At 44.2% G+C, this 27,495-nt stretch overlaps 1 protein-coding gene across 12 annotated transcripts in view; it reads right to left on the bottom strand.

Annotated features, from left to right (window-relative positions):
* The window catches only part of tcf4 (transcription factor 4), a 263,386-nt gene that overhangs the window by 169,282 nt on the left and 66,609 nt on the right, over positions 1 to 27,495 (bottom strand). For 8 of the 12 annotated variants that reach the window (XM_031899661.1, XM_031899665.1, XM_031899671.1 and 5 more), the window contains 2 exon segments: positions 20,782 to 20,841; positions 10,161 to 10,263 (listed from right to left, as the gene is read on the bottom strand). In XM_031899661.1, the coding sequence (XP_031755521.1) occupies positions 10,161 to 10,263; positions 20,782 to 20,841 (163 nt within the window). 12 annotated transcript variants of the gene reach the window in all.

Genomic DNA, 27,495 nt, shown 5'->3' with positions numbered 1-27,495 from the left:
AATGGGCGTACGAGTATTGATTCTCATGGACTCCAAATGTCACAAGTCATAGTTGGCATTCGAGGCTGTCAGGAACAAGTATGGCACTAGGCTTGATAAAGGGCTGGAGTGAAGCCCGAAACGTTGCCTTTGGCACTTAGTAAAGATTCACATTTTTCAAAACAACCGGAGTGCTGCTGTTTTCTTCATTTTTGAAGTATGGCACCTGGTTTTACTGGCAAATTTAAGCAAATGCCTAATATATGACTCAAATATCTAGTATAAATAAATCTAAATCACACCTGGACTTAAGTAATCATTGAAGACGTTTCCCTACTCATCCGAGCAGCTTCTTCAGTTCAACTGACTGGTATGGGAAGTCCTTGGCTTATATACTCTTCCACTAATCCTTATAAGCCAAGGGCTTCCCATACCAGTCAGTTGGACTGAAGAAGCTGCTCGGATGAGTAGTGAAACGACTTCAATGATTACTTAACAAGTCCAGTTGCTTTAGATTTATTTATACTAGATATAGCATGACCTGGATGAATGAAAATCTTCATAGTCAGTTGACTCAAAGTTCTAGAGAATTAGAAGAGAACTATGAAAATGCCAAGACAATATTCATAATAATCCGATGGACATTTCGCTGGATTCGATAACTATTACAGTGACTTTATATCAGGATTTTGGGGTGAATAATCTTTGGGACACTCTTAGAACTGTTGACTGTTTATGATATTATACACATCACTGACTTTGGCATGGGCTACGGTTCTGAACCAATGTTGGGCTGCACAGGGAGGACATGTGCCCAATACGTCAGAAAACACGTTCTCTATAAGTTGTGATGAGGGGCATGTACGATGGCTGGCAAAACAACTCCACCATTAAGTATTATACTATACCTGTAATATTAAAACATTCTCCAGATAGGCTTATAATGGTTTTACAGAATTTAAAGAAAATAATGAGTACATGGGAGAAGAGTATAACAACTTTATTGTTTAATGGCTGCAGGTTACAAAAAACAGTGAAGTGTCCCTATCTTGCCCTACTGTTGCCATCTTGCCCTACTGTTGCCATCTTGTCCTACTGCCTTCATCTTGTCCTACTGTCCCCATCTTGCCCTACTGTTGCCATCTTGCCCTACTGTCCCCATCTTGTCCCACTGTCCCCATCTTGCTCTACTGTTGTATTCTTGTCCTACTGTCCCCATCTTGCTCTACTGTTGCCTTCTTGTCCTACTGTTCCAGTCTTGCTCTAGCATTGCCATCTTGTCCTACTGTCCCCATCTTGTCCTACTGTCCCACCTTGCTCCAGCATTGCCATCTTGTCCTACTGACCCCATCTTGTCCTACTGTCCCACCTTGCTCCAGCATTGCCATCTTGTCCTACTGACCCCATCTTGTCCTACTGTCCCACCTTGCTCTAGCATTGCCATCTGGTCCTACTGACCCCATCTTGTCCTACTGTCCCCATCTTGTCCTACTGTCCCACCTTGCTCTAGCATTGCCATCTTGTCCTACTGACCCCATCTTGTCCTACTGTCCCACCTTGCTCTAGCATTGCCATCTTGTCCTACTGTCCCACCTTGCTCCAGCATTGCCATCTTGTCCTACTGTTCCCATCTTGCTCTATCGTTCCCCATCTTGTCCTACTGTCCCCATCTTGCTTTACTGTCCCCATCTTGCTCTGCTGTTGCCACCTTGTCTTACTGAACCCACCTTGCTCTACTGTCCCCATTTTGTCCTACTGTCACCAACATTTCCATCTGCCGCCCCCTTGCCCTGTTATTACCCTTTCTCCAAAACACAGCTTTTAAACCCCCCTACATACAGGTTTGCACCCATTTACAAAAGAATTGTCCAGTTGGCTCCAACTTCTCCCTTAATGGTTCAGTATATAATTCTTCATCCTAAACAAGGAGGGGGTCAATCTTTGATCTCCAGCTTAAATTAATTTCCAGCTGAGGAACTAAAAAACCAACCTGTGCATTTTGCATTAGCATTTCATTCTTTTGTTCTAGGACGTAGATATTTATTGGTGCATATACACAAGCTCTATTCCCTGTACTGCTGAGGTGCAATATAGAGAGAAAGATTCCATCATACAATCTTAAAATACCCAGACATAACATCTTTGATTTTCAGCTAAAAACTTTTGGAACTGGAAAATATATTAACACAAAGGGGTAATGTAACAGACTTCCGAAGGAAAGTTTGGATTTGCTGAAAGGTTAATTTACTCCTCTGCCAAGAACCCTTACAGGGTGATACATGATGCTTAAACGAAGGGGATATTCAAGCAGCGTGTGAATGCTATATGATCTGCAGGAACCAATCACTCTGTCTCTCTAGATCTGCAGGAACCAATCACTCTGTCTCTCTAGGTGGCGTAGGCCTTCCTGCTCCAGATTTCCCTTCAACAAATCAACTGCTAGGACCAAGGAGGGAAGGTCAAGTTCTACATTACTGGAAATATTATAGTTGCCCTTCCTTGTGTGATAGGTATAATGCTGGAAACACGTGGGTAGATTCAGCCACTGCACCCCATGCTCAGTCTTTCCAAAGTTTTCCCAATTCAGAATTTGTTACTGGGTCCCTATAGAGTCCCTAGGTTGAAACCACCTGTCTTGCCCAGTTGTGTGGCCAGCTGAGAACCAGCAGTGACCATGCTAACATTTAGAAATAAAATATACTGTACCATTTATTTATTAATTTTTGGTGTGCTTATCTTTCTCTGTTTTTTAATCCATGTAATTCTGTACGGTTTTGGCCTCAGAAAATAAGCCCCCAGCAGTCAAAGTACTAATTGCCTGTGGGTATGTAACCTAAGGGCTTCAGTACTGTGTTAGACCTGGTTATTAGGAGTCCTGTCCAATTCCCCTTCAACCAAAACCCATTTTTGGGTTCAAGCCCACACATGGTTATGGGCAGGAGTCACCCCATTTTGGTCACCCACAGTAACAGTCCAGTGCATAATCTGTACTCAATTTACCATTAATTCCATTAACTGAGAAAGTCTAAAACGTAACCAAAAATCCCTCTGATACAGGCAGCATTGGGCACAGCTTGGAGAAGGGTGATGGGAAGGCACGGCCAAGGGCATCATGGGGCTTGGAAACATAAAATTCAACGATAATGAAGACAAATAATAACTGCCCCATAGTTTCTAAACCACTACCATAGAGATATACATTGTACACTCCCATCAACATAATATTTGATTGATCCTGTTAACATTCTATACACATTGACTTCTGATTTTGGTATCCAACAAGGCGGGCAGAACTATGTGCCAGTGCCCTGTATTGGCATGCCCATTTTATTGATACAGGTATAGGACCCATTATCCAAAATGCTCGGGACCAAGGGTATTCCGGATAAGGGATCTTTCCGTAATTTGGATCTCCATACCTTAAGTCTACTAAAAAAATCAATAAAACATTAATTAAACCCAATAGGATTGTTTTGCATCAAATAAGGATTATTTATATCTTAGTTGGGATCAAGTACAGGTACTGTTTTATTATTACAGAGAAAAGGAAATCATTTAACCATTAAATAAACCCAATAGGGCTGTTCTGCCCCCAATAAGGGGTAATGATATCTTAGTTGGGATCAAGTACAGGTACTGTTTTATTATTACAGAGAAAAGGGAATCATTTAACCATTAAATAAACCCAATAGGGCTGTTCTGCCCCAATAAGGGGTAATTATATCTTAGTTGGGATCAAGTACAGGTACTGTTTTATTATTACAGAGAAAAGGGAATCATTTAACCATTAAATAAACCCAATAGGGCTGTTCTGCCCCCAATAAGGGGTAATTATATCTTAGTTGGGATCAAGTACAGGTACTGTTTTATTATTACAGAGAAAAGGGAATCATTTAACCATGAAATAAACCCAATAGGGCTGTTCTGCCCCCAATAAGGGGTAATGATATCTTAGTTGGGATCAAGTACAGGTACTGTTTTATTATTACAGAGAAAAGGGAATCATTTAACCATGAAATAAACCCAATAGGGCTGTTCTGCCCCCAATAAGGGGTAATTATATCTTAGTTGGGATCAAGTACAGGTACTGTTTTATTTCTACAGAGAAAAAGGAAATCAGTTTTAAAATTATTAATTATTTGATTAAAATGGAGTCTATGGGAGACAGGCTTTCCGTAATTCGGAGCTTTCTGGATAACAGGTTTCCGGATAAGGGATCCCATACCTGTACTAAACACACAGGCAATATACTGACACATACCTACCTACTGTATGTTTATATATATACATATAAACCATGGGCTGTCACGGGCACAAGATAAGAATAAAAGTAATTAGTCCGACTCTTTCTGAACATGGGGCCCATCACTACCAGAGAGGCCCCGTCACCAAGGGACAAAGATGCAAATGTCACGGAGGCCAGGAATGTAGGGAGGCAGGGAGGCGGCGGGGGGTTGCCAGAGAAAGAAAGGGAGCGGTGGGGTGGCAGACAAATGGAGAGACAGCTGGGGAAGAGTGACAAAGCCCAGAGACACTGGCAGACGTGGGCACGGGGATGGCACAGTGGGAATGAACAAGGCAGACACAGCGGGTAGAAAGGAGGCTCCTGGTCACCATTTGTGCTTTGTACATTGGGATCTGATTTATTGCCCAGTAATGTGGTTTCATTTGCTGAATAGAAGAACTAGATTTTTTATTCTATATAAATATATATACAGGTCTCTACATATAGGCCCTTAGGCTACACTATTGGAAGAAACACTCTAATTACTACAATTAAAGACCAAGGACAGTTTAAAGGCCAAGTTGGAGGGAACTATAGAAAGAAGCAACGTATCTGTGAGCCCTATAAGGGAGTGTGGGTAATACACCTGGGTATTCTTGGCTCTGGTTACAGGGGTAGTAGGAAAGGCCCATCTGGGGCCCTGCACAATAGAGTCCCCTCCCACCATCTATTAAAGGGGAACTGCACCCAAAAGCTCTTTCGATTTTTTTTTTGCACAAGATTGTAAGCTCTATGGGGCAGGGACCTCCATCCTCTTGTGTCTTTGACTCTTATCTTATTGCAACTGTATCTTGTATTTATTTGTATTTATTGTTATACTGTGTATTTATCTATTATTATCTTAATAACCCCCTGTTTGTATGAATCTATTCTACTGTACAGCGCTGCGTACATAAGTAGCACTTTATAAATAAAGATATACATACATACATACATACATACATACAATGAAAGAACAATGTATTCCCTTTCAGGCTGGGGGTATACAATACTGTATATGGCACTTGACATACCGGAGTTGCTGACCCGAACCCCTTCAGATCCAGACAGGTAGTTCCGGCTGTTGTTTACAGAAAGCAGGAGACAGGGCTGTTATTGTGGGTGAATGGGGGTTAAAGGACATGTCAACCCCAAAAATAATGTTTTGCCTAATTCCAAGCAACTTTCCCATGTGAATTTATTGAAAATTTAAAAAATTATTTGTAAATGTAATTGCTATTGAAAGCAGCATTTGCTGAACTCCTGGTTGTTACTTTTTAAAGAATGTTGCAAAGGTCAGTCTCCTCCAGTGAGTCAGGTCTGTCAGTCTCCTCCAGCGAGTCAGGTCTGTCAGTCTCCTCCAGTGAGTCAGGTCTGTCAGTCTCCTCCAGCGGGTCAGGTCTGTCGGTCTCCTCCAGTGAGTCAGGTCTGTCAGTCTCCTCCAGTGAGTCAGGTCTGTCAGTCTCCTCCAGCGAGTCAGGTCTGTCAGTCTCCTCCAGTGAGTCAGGTCTGTCAGTCTCCTCCAGTGAGTCAGGTCTGTCAGTCTCCTCCAGCGAGTCAGGTCTGTCAGTCTCCTCCAGTGAGTCAGGTCTGTCAGTCTCCTCCAGCGAGTCAGGTCTGTCAGTCTCCTCCAGTGAGTCAGGTCTGTCAGTCTCCTCCAGTGAGTCAGGTCTGTCAGTCTCCTCCAGTGAGTCAGGTCTGTCAGTCTCCTCCAGCGAGTCAGGTCTGTCAGTCTCCTCCAGTGAGTCAGGTCTGTCAGTCTCCTCCAGTGAGTCAGGTCTGTCAGTCTCCTCCAGTGAGTCAGGTCTGTCAGTCTCCTCCAGTGAGTCAGGTCTGTCTGTCAGTCTACCATAGCGAGTCAGGTCTGTCTGTCAGTCTACCATAGCGAGTCAGGTCTGTCTATCTCAGGGGATAGAAAGGGACAGGCAAACACTGCTTCTAATTGCAATTAAATATACAAATAAGTCAAAAACCATTGCACATTTGTGATGAATGTATATTGCAAAGTTGCTTAGAATTATGTTTGTTAGGCAAAAAATTATATTTTGGGTTGACTTGTCCTTTAAATCAGGGCAACTTCCAAAAAATGAGTTGACATCTCTACTACAAGTGTTTAGAGACAGATTAAATTGCCATTTGATCTTTGCCTCTTGGCATTCAGGCTTTGCAAGCGGTGCAATACTGTTGGGCCCACAACCAATCCATTTTAGGGCCCCCTAAACATTAGGAACAAGACATTCTCTGCTGCTCGTCCCTTAGTGCCCTGCTAGGCCCCCATTACCTCTTGCCCCCCCCAGCAATAACAAACTCAGTTTCCTTTATAGCAAAACCTTTACAACAAAAGGAACTTCTATATCCGAGAGACACTTTATTCCAAAGAGATTGGAGGTCATTTACAAAGTTTAGGGGCCGGGTGCAAAGTGCCATGTTTTTTGCACAATTATACAGTGCTGTATTTATAAGGGGTAGGCAGGAGATGCCCTAAGGGAGTACTAAGGGGTGCCACTTTGGGCCCTATTGTCTGGGCACCAATGTTTCATATAACATGGCCACTAGACGGCGCTGTTTCATACAACACAGCTGCTCCTACTCATTGGAGCAAACAGAAATAAGCAGATAAATAAGGCTCACCAGGCGCAATTACATATGCTCAAATCAGGGGTTCAACCTCCCAGGGATTCTAAGCGATAAAAATAGTGTTGCTAGGGTCATTTTGCCTAGTAACAAAGCACTGGATTTGATGTCAGAATAGAAAGAAGTTTCGATACATTAATATCTATGCTTGTGTATGTAATTATTATGCATATATTTAATCAAAGGCAGAACCTATCTGTCCTATTGTCTGCACTGCTGGTTCTGACTACAGGTACCAATGCATTAGTCAGCTCCCACCATGCCTTCAGTATTCACAGTGGTGTAACTGCCATGCAGCTGAACCTATATGTATTAGATGTGTGTAAGCCAAGATCACCAGTGATATTGCCCATAGCAACCAATAAGCAATTGGATTTGAACAGTCACCTACAAGTTAGAAAAAAAAAGCAAAGATCTGATTGGTTGTTATAGGCAACATCATTGGTGAGGTTGGCTTACACAATAAAGTAGATATGCCCCAGAGTGTGTGTGTGTGGGCAGCAAACATGGGGGGGGGCAAAATTATTTTTTGGGGGGGCTGGCAGAGGCTTGATACGCCACTGACCCAAAAGCCCTATTTAAAAAGTGCTCCTCCAACCAAAGGGCTTTTCTCAATTGCATTAACATCTCTTGCCATTGGCTGCCCTCTTGTCCCCTGTGGCCTGAAAAAGCAAAGTAGTGCAGGGGTATTGGTGATCGCCATGTCTAGCTGCGAGTCCTGGCTGCACTGGAGCTGATATCTGCTACACGTAGTCAGGACCAGCAGTGCAGGGGACAGCAAAAAGACAGGCTGATACTTTACAGCCATAGCCAAGGCTTAAATAAACCATCATAGCAACCTCCATTTGCTTCCGCTGTGTTAAATGCTATTTAACTTCCCCTTTAAAGTGCACCAATGGGTTAAGCGGGCTGAAAGAGACAAGAGAATGGCATTTATTTGAATTGTACTTTTATACTCCATCCCTTTGTGAGGGGAAGAGAGAAGCAGCAGCGCCGCGGTGCAGAATAGCGAATCCGCCCGTTAAACACTGTAATTTAGATACTTCCCAGAGCCTATCAATTAGGCAGCCCGGCCCGCTCCCTCCAATAACATTTTTAGAGAGGCAATAGAAAGAGCTGCTATCTGTTTTAAAGATATTTATACGGCTTCATATCATATTTAGAAGGAATCCTATTTAATTTAATAAGCCTAACAAACCGAGCGAATGTACTTCACATTAAAGCGCGTGTTAAAAAGGAGCAATTATCTGTGCGTCTCCGAGGGAATTTGGGCGAATTCTGATGATATTAAATCTTCTTAAGGGGGAATAAAGAACCGGGAAAAATACGAATGTGTAACTCTTGTGTCGCCTGGGGTATAGCAGCTACGTGCTGAGAGAGAGATGTGTTTAAAGGGCAACTAAACTTATTTATACAAACACATCGGCCTGGGGTAAGTGCAGGTAACACAAGCTCGTAAAGGGGTAATTCATCTTCAAATTAACTTATGTAGACAGTACTATTCTGAGACAGCTTGCAATTGGTCTTCATTTTTTGAGGTTTTGTTCATTTATAAAGCTTTCCGTGCAGCGGCTCTCAAATTTAGTATTTTAGCAGCTACATGGTGGCTAGGGTCTTCTCTACCCTAGAAACCAGGAACTGGTTTAAATGAAAGGCTGGAATATGAATAGGGAGGGACTGATAGGAAGGAAAAATAATAAAAAGCACCAATAACAGTAACATTGTAGCTTCACGGAGCAATTGTTTTTTTGGCTGCCGGGGTCAGCGATCATCATTTGAAAGCTGGAAAGAGGCAAAACGGAAGAAGGAAGGAAAATAATTTAAAACAAACTATATGAAATGAGTAATGAAGACCAATTGCAAAGTTGTTAGGGATTAGGCATTGTATAACATACTAACAGTTAACATATAGGTGAACTACCCCGTTTAATTTGCCAATCACTTTAGTGGTTCCTAAAGGCAAAGCTGGCAATTTCAAAGCTCCAGAGCTGTACCATGAGCACCAAAGAGCACTTGAGGGTTTCTCATCAGTCCCTGCCCCAGTGGAGCTTACAATCTAAGGTCCCTATCACATTCCCATCAGTCCCTGCCCCAGTGAGCTTACAATCTAAGGTCCCTATCACATTCCCATCAGTCCCTGCCCCAGTGAGCTTACAATCTAAGGTCCCTATCACATTCCCATCAGTCCCTGCCCCAGTGGAGCTTACAATCTAAGGTCCCTATCACATTCCCATCAGTCCCTGCCCCAGTGGAGCTTACAACCTAAGGTCCCTATCACATTCCCATCAGTCCCTGCCCCAGTGGATCTTACAATCTAAGGTCCCTATCACATTCCCATCAGTCCCTGCCCCAGTGAGCTTACAATCTAAGGTTCCTATCACATTCCCATCAGTCCCTGCCCCAGTGGAGCTTACAATCTAAGGTTCCTATCACATTCCCATCAGTCCCTGCCCCAATGAGCTTACAATCTAAGGTCCCTATCACATTCCCATCAGCCCCTGCCCCAGTGGAGCTTAAAATCTAAGGTCCCTATCACATTCCCATCAGTCCCTGCCCCAGTGAGCTTACAATCTAAGGTCCCTATCACATTCCCATCAGCCCCTGCCCCAGTGGAGCTTACAATCTAAGGCCCCTATCACATTCCCATCAGTCCCTGCCCCAATGAGCTTACAATCTAAGGTCCCTATCACATTCCCATCAGCCCCTGCCCCAGTGGAGCTTACAATCTAAGGTCCCTATCACATTCCCATCAGTCCCTGCCCCAGTGAGCTTACAATCTAAGGTCCCTATCACATTCTCATCAGTCCCTGCCCCATTGAGTTTACAATCTAAGGTCCCTGTCACATTCCTATCAGTCCCTGCCCCAGTGGAGCTTACAATCTAAGGTCCCTATCACATTCCCATCAGTCCCTGCCCCAGTGAGTTTACAATCTAAGGTCCCTGTCACATTCCTATCAGTCCCTGCCCCAGTGGAGCTTACAATCTAAGGTCCCTATCACATTCCCATCAGTCCCTGCCCCAGTGGAGCTTACAATCTAAGGTCCCTATCTCAGTCACACACAAGTGCCTAGCAATTGTACGACAACTCTGTTGGCTCTTATTGTGAGAGCAAGAATCTCCATTCCTTGCCGTAAAGCAAGACAGAACTGCAGTTTTTTGGCCGAAGTAAAGACAAGTATCTGTGCTGACAATACCCCTATGACCCACATCAGGCCCACATACACGCATTCTGAAAACTTAACAACACATTTAAATTGAAGACATTGCAGGAACATTGCCTTACCTTGTATTCTTGTGTTGACAAACGGCGGCGAGAGATTGTCATGTGAGTGCGAGCTCAGATCCCTGCTGGTCATGTGTTCAAAATGGCCTCCTTCCCCGTAACTCTGTCGGTAAAAAGGAAAGGGGGTCACGGGGGCGTACAACGGTGTGTAACATGGATACAGGCGGCATGCACAAAAGCGTAGCGCCATATACTGGGGCATATGTACGGCTATTCTGCTTTATACATAGGAAAAGCATGCATTACTCATTATATTCACAATATATGAACAATGACGCCACAATGGTTTGAGCTGATCATTACAATACTAATGTCCCCTTTTAATTGAGTGCTTGTAAGATGTGATAGGGACCTTAGATTGTAAGCTCCACTGGGGCAGGGGCTGATGGGAATGTGATAGGGACCTTAGATTGTAAGCTCACTGGGGCAGGGACTGATGGGAATGTGATAGGGACCTTAGATTGTAAGCTCACTGGGGCAGGGACTGATGGGAATGGGATAGGGACCTTAGATTGTAAGCTCCACTGGGACAGGGACTGATGGGAATGTGATAGGGGCCTTAGATTGTAAGCTCCACTGGGGCAGGGACTGATGGGAATGTGATAGGGACCTTAGATTGTAAGCTCCACTGGGGCAGGGACTGATGGGAATGTGATAGGGACCTTAGATTGTAAGCTCCACTGGGGCAGGGACTGATGGGAATGTGATAGGGACCATAGATTGTAAGCTCCACTGGGGCAGGGACTGATGGGAATGTGATAGGGACCTTAGATTGTAAGCTCCACTGGGGCAGGGACTGATGGGAATGGGATAGGGACCTTAGATTGTAAGCTCCACTGGGGCAGGGACTGATTGGAATGTGATAGGGACCTTAGATTGTAAGCTCACTGGGGCAGGGGCTGATGGGAATGTGATAGGGACCTTAGATTGTAAGCTCACTGGGGCAGGGACTGATGGGAATGTGATAGGGACCTTAGATTGTAAGCTCCACTGGGGCAGGGACTGATGGGAATGTGATAGGGACCTTAGATAGTAAGCTCCACTGGGACAGGGACTGATGAGAATGTGATAGGGACCTCAGATTGTAAGCTCACTGGGGCAGGGGCTGATGGGAATGTGATAGGGACCTTAGATTGTAAGCTCACTGGGGCAGGGACTGATGGGAATGGGATAGGGACCTTAGATTGTAAGCTCCACTGGGGCAGGGACTGATGGGAATGGGATAGGGACCTTAGATTGTAAGCTCCACTGGGACAGGGACTGATGGGAATGGGATAGGGACCTTAGATTGTAAGCTCCACTGGGGCAGGGACTGATGGGAATGTGATAGGGACCTTAGATTGTAAGCTCACTGGGGCAGGGACTGATGGGAATGTGATAGGGACCTTAGATTGTAAGCTCCACTGGGGCAGGGACTGATGGGAATGTGATAGGGACCTTAGATTGTAAGCTCACTGGGGCAGGGACTGATGGGAATGTGATAGGGACCTTAGATTGTAAGCTCCACTGGGGCAGGGACTGATGGGAATGTGATAGGGACCTTAGATTGTAAGCTCACTGGGGCAGGGACTGATGGGAATGTGATAGGGACCTTAGATTGTAAGCTCCACTGGGGCAGGGACTGATGGGAATGTGATAGGGACCTTAGATTGTAAGCTCCACTGGGGCAGGGACTGATGGGAATGTGATAGGGACCTTAGATTGTAAGCTCACTGGGGCAGAGACTGATGGGAATGTGATAGGGACCTTAGATTGTAAGCTCCACTGGGACAGGGACTGATGGGAATGTGATAGGGGCCTTAGATTGTAAGCTCCACTGGGGCAGGGACTGATGGGAATGTGATAGGGACCTTAGATTGTAAGCTCCACTGGGGCAGGGACTGATGGGAATGTGATAGGGACCTTAGATTGTAAGCTCCACTGGGGCAGGGACTGATGGGAATGTGATAGGGACCATAGATTGTAAGCTCCACTGGGGCAGGGACTGATGGGAATGTGATAGGGACCTTAGATTGTAAGCTCCACTGGGGCAGGGACTGATGGGAATGGGATAGGGACCTTAGATTGTAAGCTCCACTGGGGCAGGGACTGATTGGAATGTGATAGGGACCTTAGATTGTAAGCTCACTGGGGCAGGGGCTGATGGGAATGTGATAGGGACCTTAGATTGTAAGCTCACTGGGGCAGGGACTGATGGGAATGTGATAGGGACCTTAGATTGTAAGCTCCACTGGGGCAGGGACTGATGGGAATGTGATAGGGACCTTAGATAGTAAGCTCCACTGGGACAGGGACTGATGAGAATGTGATAGGGACCTTAGATTGTAAGCTCCACTGGGGCAGGGACTGATGGGAATGGGATAGGGACCTTAGATTGTAAGCTCCACTGGGACAGGGACTGATGGGAATGGGATAGGGACCTTAGATTGTAAGCTCCACTGGGGCAGGGACTGATGGGAATGTGATAGGGACCTTAGATTGTAAGCTCACTGGGGCAGGGACTGATGGGAATGTGATAGGGACCTTAGATTGTAAGCTCCACTGGGGCAGGGACTGATGGGAATGTGATAGGGACCTTAGATTGTAAGCTCACTGGGGCAGGGACTGATGGGAATGTGATAGGGACCTTAGATTGTAAGCTCCACTGGGGCAGGGACTGATGGGAATGTGATAGGGACCTTAGATTGTAAGCTCACTGGGGCAGAGACTGATGGGAATGTGATAGGGGCCTTAGATTGTAAGCTCACTGGGGCAGGGACTGATGGGAATGTGATAGGGGCCTTAGATTGTAAGCTCACTGGGGCAGGGACTGAAGGGAATGGGATAGGGACCTTAGGTTGTAAGCTCACTGGGGCAGGGGCTGATAAGAATGTGATAGGGACCTTAGATTGTAAGCTCACTGGGGCAGGGACTGATGGGAATGGGATAGGGACCTTAGATTGTAAGCTCCACTGGGGCAGGGACTGATGGGAATGGGATAGGGACCTTAGATTGTAAGCTCCACTGGGACAGGGACTGATGGGAATGTGATAGGGACCTTAGATTGTAAGCTCCACTGGGGCAGGGATTGATGGGAATGTGATAGGGACCTTAGATTGTAAGCTCCACTGGGGCAGGGACTGATGGGAATGTGATAGGGACCTTAGATTGTAAGCTCACTGGGGCAGGGACTGATGGGAATGTGATAGGGACCTTAGATTGTAAGCTCCACTGGGGCAGGGACTGATGGGAATGTGATAGGGACCTTAGATTGCAAGCTCCACTGGGGCAGGGACTGATGGGAATGTGATAGGGACCTTAGATTGTAAGCTCACTGGGGCAGAGACTGATGGGAATGTGATAGGGGCCTTAGATTGTAAGCTCACTGGGGCAGGGACTGATGGGAATGTGATAGGGGCCTTAGATTGTAAGCTCACTGGGGCAGGGACTGAAGGGAATGGGATAGGGACCTTAGGTTGTAAGCTCACTGGGGCAGGGACTGATGGGAATGTGATAGGGGCCTTAGATTGTAAGCTCACTGGGGCAGGGACTGAAGGGAATGGGATAGGGACCTTAGGTTGTAAGCTCACTGGGGCAGGGGCTGATGGGAATGTGATAGGGACCTTAGATTGTAAGCTCACTGGGGCAGGGACTGATGGGAATGTGATAGGGACCTTAGATTGTAAGCTCACTGGGGCAGGGACTGATGGGAATGTGATAGGGACCTTAGATTGTAAGCTCACTGGGGCAGGGACTGATGGGAATGTGATAGGGACCTTAGATTGTAAGCTCACTGGGGCAGGGACTGATGGGAATGTGATAGGGACCTTAGATTGTAAGTTCCACTGGGGCAGGGACTGATGGGAATGTGATAGGGACCTTAGATTGTAAGCTCACTGGGGCAGGGACTGATGGGAATGTGATAGGGACCTTAGATTGTAAGCTCCACTGGGGCAGGGACTGATGGGAATGTGATAGGGACCTTAGATTGTAAGCTCCACTGGGGCAGGGACTGATGGGAATGTGATAGGGGCCTTAGATTGTAAGCTCACTGGGGCAGGGACTGATGGGAATGTGATAGGGACCTTAGATTGTAAGCTCACTGGGGCAGGGACTGATGGGAATGTGATAGGGACCTTAGATTGTAAGCTCACTGGGGCAGGGACTGGTGGGAATGTGATAGGGACCTTAGATTATAAGTTCCACTGGGGCAGGGACTGATGGGAATGGGATAGGGACATTAGACTGTAAGCTCACTGGGGCAGGGACTGATGGGAATGCGATAGGGGCCTTAGATTGTAAGCTCCACTGGGGCAGGGACTGATGGGAATGTGATAGGGACCTTAGATTGTAAGCTCACTGGGGCAGGGACTGATGGGAATGTGATAGGGACCTTAGATTGTAAGCTCACTGGGGCAGGGACTGATGGGAATGTGATAGGGACCTTAGATTGTAAGCTCACTGGGGCAGGGACTGATGGGAATGTGCTGCAGGATATGTTGCTCCTATATAAATAAAGCTGGTTGTTATGCGTGGCTGTAGCAGTGCAATTGGGCACCCATGCATCAGGGTGCCATACCTCGGGTGCCACTACACAATACACATCTAGGGCCCCACTACCCATAATTCCAGCACAGTCCATTAAAGCAGGAACGGTTTCCATATGGAAACAGAATTTGAGTTTGGGTTGGGGGGGGCTCAATGCTGCCGCTATAATGAATGAGATTTCCCTGACAAGAAGTCGACAGAAATTGAATGAACGCAGGCCCATATGCTCCGTAACCTGAGAACGTGTTGCTTTTTTCCACCACTGTTTACAGAACTGAAATCAGCTTTGGGCCAAAAAAACAAGAAATAAATACAGGCAGCGACTGTGTAACAAATATCCTAGTCGGTGACTTGGCGCCCAGTCAGAATAACGTGAGACAGGCAGGGGCGCCCAACAAAGAGCCCTTGTGCTCCCCACTCAGTGCCCGGCCTGGGCAGCGTTACTCAGACTGCCCCGTCTCATACGCCCCCTACGGACAGGTCTCCCGTCACCTACACCCCCCGTAGGGGATGCCCCGGGCGCCGCTTGTTCCGCCACAGAGAGGGATTCTGCAGCACCGCAACTTGTTTAGGTAAATACTTCCAGACTGACAGACGTTAAAAGACACTACAGGTATGGGACCTGCTATCCAGAATAAACGGGGGCTAGGTTTTATCCAGATAAGGGGTCTTTCTGTAATTAGGAACTCCATACCTTTAATTTAACTTTTATTATGTTACAGAATAGCCAGTTCTAAGCAACTTTTTAATTGGTCTTCATTTTCTATCTTGTATCGTTTTTAAGTTATTTGCCTTTTTCTTCTGACTCTTTCCAGCTTTCAAATGGGGGTCACTGACCCCGACAGCCAAAAACCTATTGCTCCGTGAAGCTACAGTTTTATTGTTATTTTGTTATCACTTATTTTTCTATTCAGCCCCTCTACTATTCATATGAGTCACTCTCCCAAACCACTCCCTGGTAACTAAGGTAAATTGGACCCTAGAAACCAGATAACTGCTGAAATTCCAAACTGGAGAGCTGTGGAACAAAAAGTAAAATAATTCAAAAACTATCAATAATAAAAAATGAAGACCAATTGCAAATTGTCTCAGTCTAATCAAAAAAATCATGAAATAAACCCAATAGGGCTGTTCTGCCCCCAATAAGGGGTAATTATATCTTAGTTGGGATCAAGTACAGGTACTGTTTTATTATTACAGAGAAAAGGGAATCATTTAACCATTAAATAAACCCAATAGGGCTGTTCTGCCCCCAATAAGGGGTAATTATATCTTAGTTGGGATCAAGTACAGGTACTGTTTTATTATTACAGAGAAAAGGGAATCATTTAACCATTAAATAAACCCAATAGGGCTGTTCTGCCCCCAATAAGGGGTAATTATATCTTAGTTGGGATCAAGTACTGGTACTGTTTTATTATTACAGAGAAAAGGGAATCATTTAACCATTAAATAACCCAATAGGGCTGTTCTGCCCCCAATAAGGGGCAATTATATCTTAGTTGGGATCAAGTACAGGTACTGTTTTATTATTACAGAGAAAAAGGGAATCATTTAACCATTAAATAAACCCAATAGGGCTGTTCTGCCCCAATAAGGGGCAATTATATCTTAGTTGGGATCAAGTACAGGTACTGTTTTCTTATTACAGAGAAAAGGGAATCATTTTTTAATATTTGAATTACTTGTTTATTATGGAGTCTATGGGAGATGGGCTTCCTGTAATTCAGAACTTTCTGGATAACAGGATTGTGAATAACAGATTCCATACCTGTATAAATTGTGTCAATTATATATTGTCTGCCCCAGCGATTTGGGTCTATTTTTCCCGCACAGATTTGATCCAGGTTGTTGAAATAGCATAGAGCTTTCTTTCTTTACTGCCTTATTGCACTGTACTCTATTCACATGGATAGATGCAATAGGTCTATTGGCACAAGGCTAGGGTTGCCTTTTTATAATAGCTATACCAGCAGGACGGAGCTGGCACAAAGGGGGCGGATCCTGATGCAATTGGATGAGGCGGAGCAATAACGCCAAGGGACGTGAGCAACCTCATTCAGAATAGAATTTGAATTGGATTTGGTGAAAGCTAGAAAGGGGTGAACTGGGGCTGAATCGGGGCTGAATCGGAGCTGGGCTGGGGCCAAACTCACTAGTTTCTACAAATTTAGAGTACATTGCCTGTAAAGTTGTAATACCGGCTCTGGCCATGGCTCCGGCAGGGTTGGTACCAGCTAAGCCAGTACAATACTAACCAGGTGGCAACCCTACACGAGGCACAAGCGAGCTCAGGCAAAAGCAATTAGGGCATGATATTTTAGCACTGCCAATATCAGTAAATGATGACCCCAGTCTTTGTATCCTCCCAGTGCAAGCAGAGATAACTGTATATAATGGCATTGTCCCCCCTTTTCTCAATATGCCTGGGGCCATACATGCAATAATTAGCATTTGGATTAGTATTATTAGAGATTATGGAAACTATAAATATTTTAGCAATTCATTCAACTCTTTCTTGGTTAATTCCCACTTAATAATGCAATCCAAGCAACTTGGACCTCAAAGGAGATCGGTTATGTTCGGACCCACCTAAATATTTATCTCTAATCACATGTTTTTTGATGAAATAAATTCTAAATGGAACATATGTAAGCATTTTATTTCATGCATGTTTATTACTTGTAGGCACCTCAGTGACAGGTATTTCATAATGTGCATTGACTACCTACAGATGGATCCAGAGCGTTACTTAAATGCCTGGTGGGCAGGCTGTGTGAGTCCAACACATAGAACTCTATCTGAAAATCTCACAATTCCAATAAACCCTAGGGAGATAGATAGGGGAATGATGGCTCTTAGAACTGGCAAGTCATTTGTTCTTCCCGAGGCTGTCTGCTATTAGTTAGAGCTGATACATATATTCTTTCAGCTGCTGAAACTGATTAGATGTCTTGAGGGATTATGAAGGAACCCAGCTGTAGTTCAGTTAAGCTGGTCAGCTGTGACTAGGGCAATCCTTTATCTCACCAATTCCTAGTTCAAAATGAATGGGGATTCCTTAATGTGCTATTGGGGGAGTGCAGCGAGAGGATGTGCGTAATGGTATGTTTCATTGAACCGCCAATGAAGAAGATTACATGACCTCTACAAGGTAAGAAGTTAATTCAAAGGTTTGGAATAAGAAAACGCCTACAAAGCCACGGGCAAACCATGTCAGTCGATACTATAGCAGAATAATGGCTCCTAAATGCTTTCTGTTGCCAGCTAAGAGTCTGTCTCTCACTGTAGGAAAGTTTCCCCTCTCAGGACTTTCCTGCGTGCTAGAGATCTCCCTACAGATCGTAAATAATACCGAAGTCTGGAGATCATGAAGGCCATTCCCAAACATTCATAATTGGTTCCTGTAGGTGATTCATGGTTGACTTTGACGCATGTTTTCAATCATTGTCTTCAGGATCAAATGCTTTTCCCCCATTCCTCATATTTATTGATTGGACATTTCATCAGTTTGGAGAAGTTTTTTCCCCTCCAGAAACAGTCTTGCGCCCCAGTGTTTACACTTGCATACTTTAGATGATGAGATTAAGTTATGAGATCAAAAAGAAATTGCAAGTTCCCTTGTTGACCAGAGTTGGGTAAGCGTCATTATAATGTCAACATGTCAACTGAGAGCTACCCTTTCCACCAGTTGTGATAGGTCTACACAAGATCTTCTCGATCTTGACTGGTAACATCTGTTCATCTAGCCTTTATTCCTTACTATTTCTGATACAACTGTTAGAAGGGTACATTTCAGGAGACTGAATTGTGCTCCTATTCTATTTAAGGGGTGGACTGTCTTTTCTTTAAAAAGTCTACTTGATGATCTAGTGAAAGTAGGTATATAAGTAGATATGACAAAAACCACAACTTTCTAGACTTTATTGGGTATCCAAACTACTGAACTTGAACTTTAACATTTGTTGTACATTATGTTCCATTAAAATAAGTTATTATGCATCCAGTTTTGCCAGAAGGGGGTTTATCCAATATACTGGCCATTATCAACTAGTGTTGAAACATACAATATACACGTGTAGCTAGCAATCTATCTATCTCACCAGCATTATGGTATTCTATAAAGACTTGAAGATTTGGGTTTCTATGCTTTGATGCAAACTTAATGGCAAATACCTGTTGGTATCTCAATATACTTTGTCTGGAGTCAAATCTTCTGCTAACGTTTTGGTCTTAACTCCAGTTGTTCCACAGATTCTTTTCTGAGAGACAAATCCCAACCAGCTACCAGTTTTCTCAAAGAAATGCAACTCTTATTTCAAGAAAATCCAACTTGTTCTATTGTTTTAAAACCGATTGTCCCATAAGTGTTTCTTTGACACACTCCCAGCTACAAAACGGCCCAATATTACTGTCCAGCACATACCATTGGTGGTACCAAAACTTAACATCCAAAAACCAGTGGTTAGATTAGTAGTGATGCACTTTTAACTGACATTCCTCAATGTTCATAGTGTTTGTTATATGTAACCCTGTGTAGGAGAAGCAGAAAATATTTAGCTCAGTGATCCCCAACCAGTGGCTCAGGGGCAACATGTTGCTCACCAACCCCTTGGATGTTGCTCTCAGTGCCCCCAAACCAGGGAGTTATTTTTGAATTCCTGACTTGGGGGCAAGTTTTGGTTGAATAAAAACAAGATTTCCTACCAAATAAAGCCCCTGTAAGCTGATAGTGTGCATAGAGACACCTAATAGCCAATCACAGCCCTTATTTGGCACCTCCATGAACTTTTATGGTGCTTGTGTTGCTCCCCGAGTCTTTTTACATTTGACTGTGGTTCACTAGTAAGAAAGGGTTGGGGACCCCTAGTCTAGACCAGTGATCCCCAACCAGTGGCTCAGGGGCAACATGTTGCTCCCCAACCCCTTGGATGTTGCTCTCAGTGCCCCCAAACCAGGGAGTTATTTTTGAATTCCTGACTTGGGGGCAGGTTTTGGTTGAATAAAAACAAGATTCCCTACCAAATAAAGCCCCTGTAAGCTGATAGGGTGCATAGAGGCTGCCTAATAGCCAATCTTAGCCCTTATTTGGCTCCTCCATGAATTTTTATGGTGCTTGTGTTGCTCTCCAAGTCTTTGTTTTGACTGTGGCTCACGAGTAAAGGTGCCCATACACTATAAGATCCGCTCGCTTGGCGATGTCGCCAAGCGAGCGAATCTTCACCCGATATCCCCACCTACGGGTGGGCGATATCAAGTAGCAAGAACGTAAAAAAAAAATAATCCGATCGTTTGGCCCTGGGGCCAAACGATCGGATTAAATTTGTCGTTATGGGGCAGTCAGTTCGGGGACCGCATCAACGAGCCGATGTGGTCCCCAATCCAACCGGATTTTCTAACCTGGCCGATCGAGGTCTGGCCAATTTCAGGCCAGATATCGGTCGGCCAGGCCACTCTGTTCTGCCCATACACGGGCCGATTAGCTGACCGATATCGGCAGCTATAGTCGGCCCGTGTATGGGGACCTTTAGAAAGGTTGGGGACCCCTGATTTAGCTGATACTCCCTATCAGTTCAATAACTGGGTGATTAGAAAGAGTTTCTTATTATTTCTTATGCTTACAATGGCCTCACATTGGATCAGTCCATCAGTGGGGCCAAACAGTGACATATATGTATGACCTGGGGAAAAATATTTATGACAAATATTAATGACTCCACTGCCCAACTGTGCTGATCTCACGGATCATAAAGGAAGATAGAGATAGATGCGACTCCTCACGTTATTGGGTCAACTGCTAAACATCACCCACGGGCCACAAGAACTTCTGTCAAAGCTTCCATCCTTGAGGCCTATACAAAGAGTGATGATTAGGCATATGCGTGACATTGGGAGTAAGAGAAAACCATACTCCATATCTCATCCATGTTGGCCATATTTGCTCTCCCAGATTTGAAGTACAAGCCCTGACTAGTTGGCTCTGAACAGTTGCATTTACAGCCATGCAGCATTACACATGCATACAGTGCACAGATATATATATAACATGCAGCACATATTAGAATGCAAAGAAAAGAAGCAAAAGAAAACATACATGCAGCCACCTCCGGGGTGGATGGCTATGCACGCTGGCTTGCACACTGCATGACAGCTTCTGAAGGGCAAAAGGAAGAGTATTATTAGTAAGGCAAGTCATTTTGCTGATGTCAAATACCAAAACAATACAGATCCAGCTGATAAGCCACGGAGGGAAGGGCCAGGCTTTCTGGGTCACCATTCCCGCCAACCTTGCGTGGAATTTGGAACACAGCCACATGTCTTTTCTAACCGCCCTGTAAGACGGCAGCCAACGGGGGAGACCTGCATTATTTACACACGGTGCCCTGTGGGCCGCACAGAATGTCAGCTTGTAAGGTTTGCTGAAAGATGGTGTAAATAACGCGGGTAAGTTGCATTCCCTGTTGTGCTATAATGCTTAACTGCCTAATTCCTTCCATTTCTCTTTTAAGAGCATCCTTGGGAGCAGATACATTTGTTCTTATAAGAAGGGAAGGGACAATGAGGAATGACTTCCTGAGCCCGGGAAGGCGAGACAAGGGAAGGTTATTGACAAGGACACATCTACAGATGACAAACGGTGTTAGAGCAACACGCGGGGCGAACGGGGGTTAGACGTGACTATTACTTGGGTACAGTGCCACCAAACACATTGCACAAGTCTGCCTTAAGCATATACATTTATTTACATCAAAGGGATATATAGGTCTCTTTTTCAATCTCTCTCATTATGTAGGCGATGATGAATTAAGTTTGGAGATGCTCTTGTTTGTGTTACATATAAGTTGGGGCTGTGTCATAAAGGTCCTATCCACAATAGGATGTGGGTAGCCAATCACAGCACTGACTTCATTCAAGGAAACATAAACTGAAGTTCCCTGTCAGGTCTGCCCACAAGAAGGGGATTGGCTGACATCCTATGGTGCAAAGTCTTCTCCTGAAGAGCCTGGGGAAGGGAAACTGAAGTTCCCTGTCAGGTCTGCCCACAAGACGGGGATTGGCTGACACCCTATGGTGCAAAGTCTTCTCCTGAAGAGCCTGGGGAAGTGAAAATGAAGTTCCCTGTCAGGTCTTCCCACAAGAAGGGGATTGGCTGACATCCTATGGTGCAAAGTCTTCTCCTGAAGAGCCTGGGGAAGTGGAATGGATGGCTGCTATAAGGTGGGGGGAGGGGGGGGGGGGGGGGCATTTTTATTGAATCAGCTTAAAAGTGAACATTTTTGCTTTGATTTTAGAGCCTATAAAGCAGTAGGAAATAACTGTTCTTCTTTAAATATAATGAGATAATCATTAAAACAAAATAAGGACAAAATGTTCAGATTAATGATACAGGCTGTTCTCATCATGCTGGTTTTCCATTGCTAGACACTTCCCGTGATTCCCCCCCAGGCCAATGTAACCCACTAACTTAAAAAACCAAAACAGTTTTTAACGAGAATTTTATCTTTATATTAACATTTTATATTATAGAGCAACACTTTCACCTGGTCTTTATTACTGATTTGAAATGTTTTGCCTGACTTTTCGCCAGATTGCCTTTGAAAAAAGCTCCCTGGCTGTCAGGGTCACTGACCCCTGCAACTGAGAAACACACAGACTGTCAGTTAAGTTTTATAGCCATCATTTTGCAGTTTGAGTTTCAAACTGCTGCCTGGTTACTACGGTAATAAAGCCCTAACAACTGGACAGCTGCTGAAATTTCAAGCCTGCGGATTCCGGAACAAAAAGTCATTATTTAAAGAAAAAACAAAAGAAAGCAAAGTGAAAATGAAGACTAATTGCAAACTGCCTTGTATTACTGCTGCCTACATGATACATCATAAAGTTAATTTTACAGTAATTAGCCCTTTACCATGTAGTTTCTATTATCAACCTGATATTTTTCCCCAGTATTTTTCGGCAGATGACTGAATTTGGAAATGTGTAACCAATAAAGGCTCATTTACAAAAGCTTACAGCGCCAGTTTGCTGGAATATTCCCCATTATATGAATTCTTGTTTATTGGTCAGCTTCAAGAAGGGGTTGGATGGCTTTTTAGGGTTTTAGGAGATACAGTAGCTCTTAGTACAAGTTGCCCCAGGGACTGGTCCGATTGCCATCTTGGAGTCAGGAAGGAAGTTTTTCCCTCTGTGGCAAATTAGAGAGGCTTCAGATGGGGTTTTTGCCTTCCTCTGGATTATCTAGCAGTGAGGCAGGTTATATATAGGCATTATGGTTGAACTTGATTGCCGTGTCTTTTTTCAACCTAACTTACTATGTTACTATGGTCAGATCTGTATAATGTGCCTATAAAACAACCTTGAGGTTACTGCTGTAGTTTGTGGTCTGGCCAGTTTCCCCACCGGGTTCAGGAAAAAAAAAGTTGAGTACTAAAGCACACAATCATGGCGGCTGGAGCGCGTAACCAAGGGAACCATGCGACATCTTTGATCGCATCTAATACCGAGCTAAACAAAATGACAGTTTTAGGCCACCTCAACCGCCAGTTTGTCATTTCCTTCTAGGCAGTCTCACAGTTTCATTATAGCCAAGCAATTTAATCGCTTTTTCTCCCACATGCTAGTAATAAGCAGCTCTCCTCACTCTCAGAGCAAGGGAATGTCCTCTGCATGGATCCACAGCAGGCAGTCACCCAGATACCCCCCGGTTATGGGCCCAACCACCCCTGGGCATGAAGGTCTCCTGTACAACCTGGGAGAACTATTGTGGCCATTTCACCCATTGGTAGATACTGGAGAATTCATATTTAAATGAAAAATATTAACTGGACCAGTCAACGGGTTTCCGGATAAGGGGTCCGATACCTGTAATACCTCATCCCATCTTTAAAACCCACCTAGGGTTACCACCTTCACCGGCGTTAAAATCCGGAAAAAGGGGTAGGTTACTGACGTCAGAGATGCATCTCAGTGGCGTTGGAGGGTGGGGTTATAATGTTGGGGGCGTGTTTAGTGACGCTGGGGCGTGTCTGGTGACACTAGGGGGCAAAGCTTTGACATCCCGCCCACACTGCTTGAAAAATTGAGATGTTTTTTAACACTTTAAAAGCCAGGCAGAATGTTTAGAACTGGACAGGCAAATGGCGCAGATTTCAGCGCCGAAACGAGCCAGTACTGTATATACTCTGCCAGCAAAAGCCGTTCCAAGTGCCTTTTTGTAACCCACGGGGCAACAGCCAAAGTGCACACTGCCCTGGGTTTGTAAATGAGGCCCAGTATGTAACACGCTCGGTCGTTCAGGGAAATAGTAAATAAGAGCATTCGCTAGTCGCCATCTGGGGCATGGCGGGAACCGAGGCACGTGCATTTAACTTTGTTTGGGCAGCCTCCCAATAGAAACAATATCATTTCTTTAATTCAAAAAGCCAAAAGCAGAAAAAAAGCAAATCCGAAGGGAAATATGGTTTGTGCAGCATGTGGGGAAAAAAAGGCAAATGAACTGTACTGAGAGACAGAGAAAGCGATTGTTTGGCGGAGCAGGGTTAGAATAACTGGCCGACTGGCTACGCATAACGCTGGCACGGGATCTCAGGAAAATAGAAACACTGCGCTGAATGTTTCAAGGTATTTTGCTATTACACAAATGTGAATAAGTTGATATGTCACGGAACAGCCCTGACTTAATGCCAAGGGAAGAGGCAACTAAACGTTTGACAAGGCCACTCCCAGAGGAATAAAGCGGCTGAACGGCTAGTAAGTCAGGTCAACTATTTACAGCTATGTACTCACTACCTGGGGGTCAGGTCCTGTCCAGTTTAGAACCCTGGAATGTGTGGTGGGTACCGGGTGTACTTCCCTGCTGAGCCACTAGAGGCATTGTGAGCTTGGCTTTGTGATCAGCTGCTGCTCTATATCTGCTGTTACTTGGTCTCTGCCACCTACTCTAAACTTTACCAACCCTTATTATAAGGGTTAGTGGCAATTGTTAATTGTAATCCTAACCTAAGCGTTTTAACCCACATATCAAACAAGAATACCGGCAAGGATGTGCTGGGGGTGGTAGGTGACAAAGGGGCTTAGGCTGTGGGCTGATAAAGCAGATAAGCCCCTTTATCTGCTCAAGGGCAGATTTTGGATCATCAGGGCACCAAAGATGGAGCAGGGACTGGGATGGACCAAGGCTTAAAGGAAAAGGGAAGCTATTGATGCAGTTTACTGCCAATAGATTAGCTATGATTGTACAAGTAAAATGCTATATTTATTCTGTATAATGTTTTACCATACCTGAGTAAACACCTCAAAAAGTCCTGTTTGTTTAAGATCTGGTCTCAGATTACAGCAGGCAGGGAAAGGGGGAAGAGGGAGAAGGTAGAACAGCCCTATTGGGTTTATTTCATGTTTAAATGATTCCCTTTTCTCTGTAATAATAAAACAGTACCTGTACTTGATCCCAACTAAGATATAATTACCCCTTATTGGGGGCAGAACAGCCCTATTGGGTTTATTTAATGGTTAAATGATTCCCTTTTCTCTGTAATAATAAAACAGTACCTGTACTTGATCCCAACTAAGATATAATTACCCCTTATTGGGGCAGAACAGCCCTATTGGGTTTATTTAATGGTTAAATGATTCCCTTTTCTCTGTAATAATAAAACAGTACCTGTACTTGATCCCAACTAAGATATAATTACCCCTTATTGGGGCAGAACAGCCCTATTGGGTTTATTTAATGGTTAAATGATTCCCTTTTCTCTGTAATAATAAAACAGTACCTGTACTTGATCCGAACTAAGATATAATTACCCCTTATTGGGGCAGAACAGCCCTATTGGGTTTATTTCATGGTTAAATGATTCCCTTTTCTCTGTAATAATAAAACAGTACCTGTACTTGATCCCAACTAAGATATAATTACCCCTTATTGGGGCAGAACAGCCCTATTGGGGTTTATTTCATGTTTAAATGATTCCCTTTTCTCTGTAATAATAAAACAGTACCTGTACTTGATCCCAACTAAGATATAATTACCCCTTATTGGGGCAGAACAGCCCTATTGGGTTTATTTCATGGTTAAATGATTCCCTTTTCTCTGTAATAATAAAACAGTACCTGTACTTGATCCCAACTAAGATATAATTACCCCTTATTGGGGGCAGAACAGCCCTATTGGGTTTATTTCATGGTTAAATGATTCCCTTTTCTCTGTAATAATAAAACAGTACCTGTACTTGATCCCAACTAAGATATAATTACCCCTTATTGGGGGCAGAACAATCCTATTGGGTTTATTTCATGTTTAAATTATATTTAGCAGCCTTAAGGTATTGAGATCCAAACTAGGGAAAGATCCCTTATCCGGAAAACTCCAGGTCCTGAGTATTCTGGATAACAGGTCCCATACCTGTAAGAATGGGGGCAAAATCAAACCTCAAAAAGTAATTACTTTGACAGAAATATACAATACAGCACTGACGTGTGTGAAAAATGAAAAGGGTTAAAAGGAGGCAAATGGCTATCAGATGGGCCCACCCCTTTCTATATATTGTGGGCAATTCATTTTTACGTTACTGGGGGTTTGCTGCAAATCGCTTCGGAAAAAAAATGAATATAATTTCTCCCCCACAAATAAAATACTTTAGGTTTTATGATTGCTGGGATTTCCATGAATCGCAGCAAAATAAGAAAATAATAAATGTGGCCGTTTCATTTCTTGCTGTAACAACTGCCCGCCCTGGTGGGTAATAACGTGCCCGCCCTGACGCCCGCCAGCTTGTACCAAGTGGGGTTCAGGCGCAGGGGGGTGCAGTTTATGACAAACACCAGGAAGCCAGCGGCGCGCAGGATTTAAAGGGATGCGTGTTGCAACACAGATGTCACATCAATAAGATATGGGAGTGGAGGGGTTTCCTACTCCACTGTTACCAGTAAAAAAAGAAAAAAACGAGTGGGCAGGTATCAGATGCTATCGTGAGATCAAAGGAGTCATAACAGAACCCAGACTTATGGTTTTATTCAAACCAGCCATATGTCCTTTGTGCCGGAGCAGCACGGAGAATACAGTCATTCGGGCGACCCCCGGAGTTCAGCCGCGCAAGCAAAACGCTCCCTTTCAACTTTTGTTTTTCATTTTTCCTCTTTTTTTTTTTTGCATGGCTGAACATGTTGCAGCGCAGCCTTCTGCCTTCCAGCCATGATCATCTTGGGTAAAGTCCGTTAATACTCATATTTATTAACCTCTTCAGCGCTTATTCACTAGTAGGGTGGCCACCTGGCCATGATTTTACCTGCCATTCTACCATTTATAAATAGTGCTTCTTGCCAATGTTATTAAAAAAAAAAGAAGATAAAAATATAGGAAGGACCATATAGATCTGAGATGTTCAGGAAAGTTAAATGTTCAGTGAAACCCTAATATAGTTTGGGTTGCCACCTGCCCAATTTCACTGGCCTAGGGGCTGATTTACTAATCCATGAATCCGAATCCCAAATGGGAAAAAATCAGATTGGAAACGAACATTTTGCGACTTTTTCGTATTTTTTGCGGTTTTTTTCGTCGCCGTCGCAACTTTTTGTGTGAATTGTCGCGACTTTTTCGTAGCCATTACGACTTGCGCGAATTGTCGCGACTTTTTCGTAGCCGTTATGACTTGCGCGAATTGTCGCGACTTTTTAGTATTGAGCGCTAGTAAACGGTGTCCAAACTTTTCCGGTTTTTTTTCGTGACGGCTACGAAAAAGTTGCGACAATACGCGCAAGTCGTAACGGCTACGAAAAAGTCGCGACAATTTACAAAAAAATCCGCAAAATA

The sequence above is a fragment of the Xenopus tropicalis genome, chromosome 1 (assembly GCF_000004195.4).
Source record: "Xenopus tropicalis strain Nigerian chromosome 1, UCB_Xtro_10.0, whole genome shotgun sequence".
Classification (NCBI taxonomy): Eukaryota; Metazoa; Chordata; class Amphibia; order Anura; family Pipidae; genus Xenopus; species Xenopus tropicalis.
This window is presented reverse-complemented; position numbering and strand designations above follow the sequence as displayed.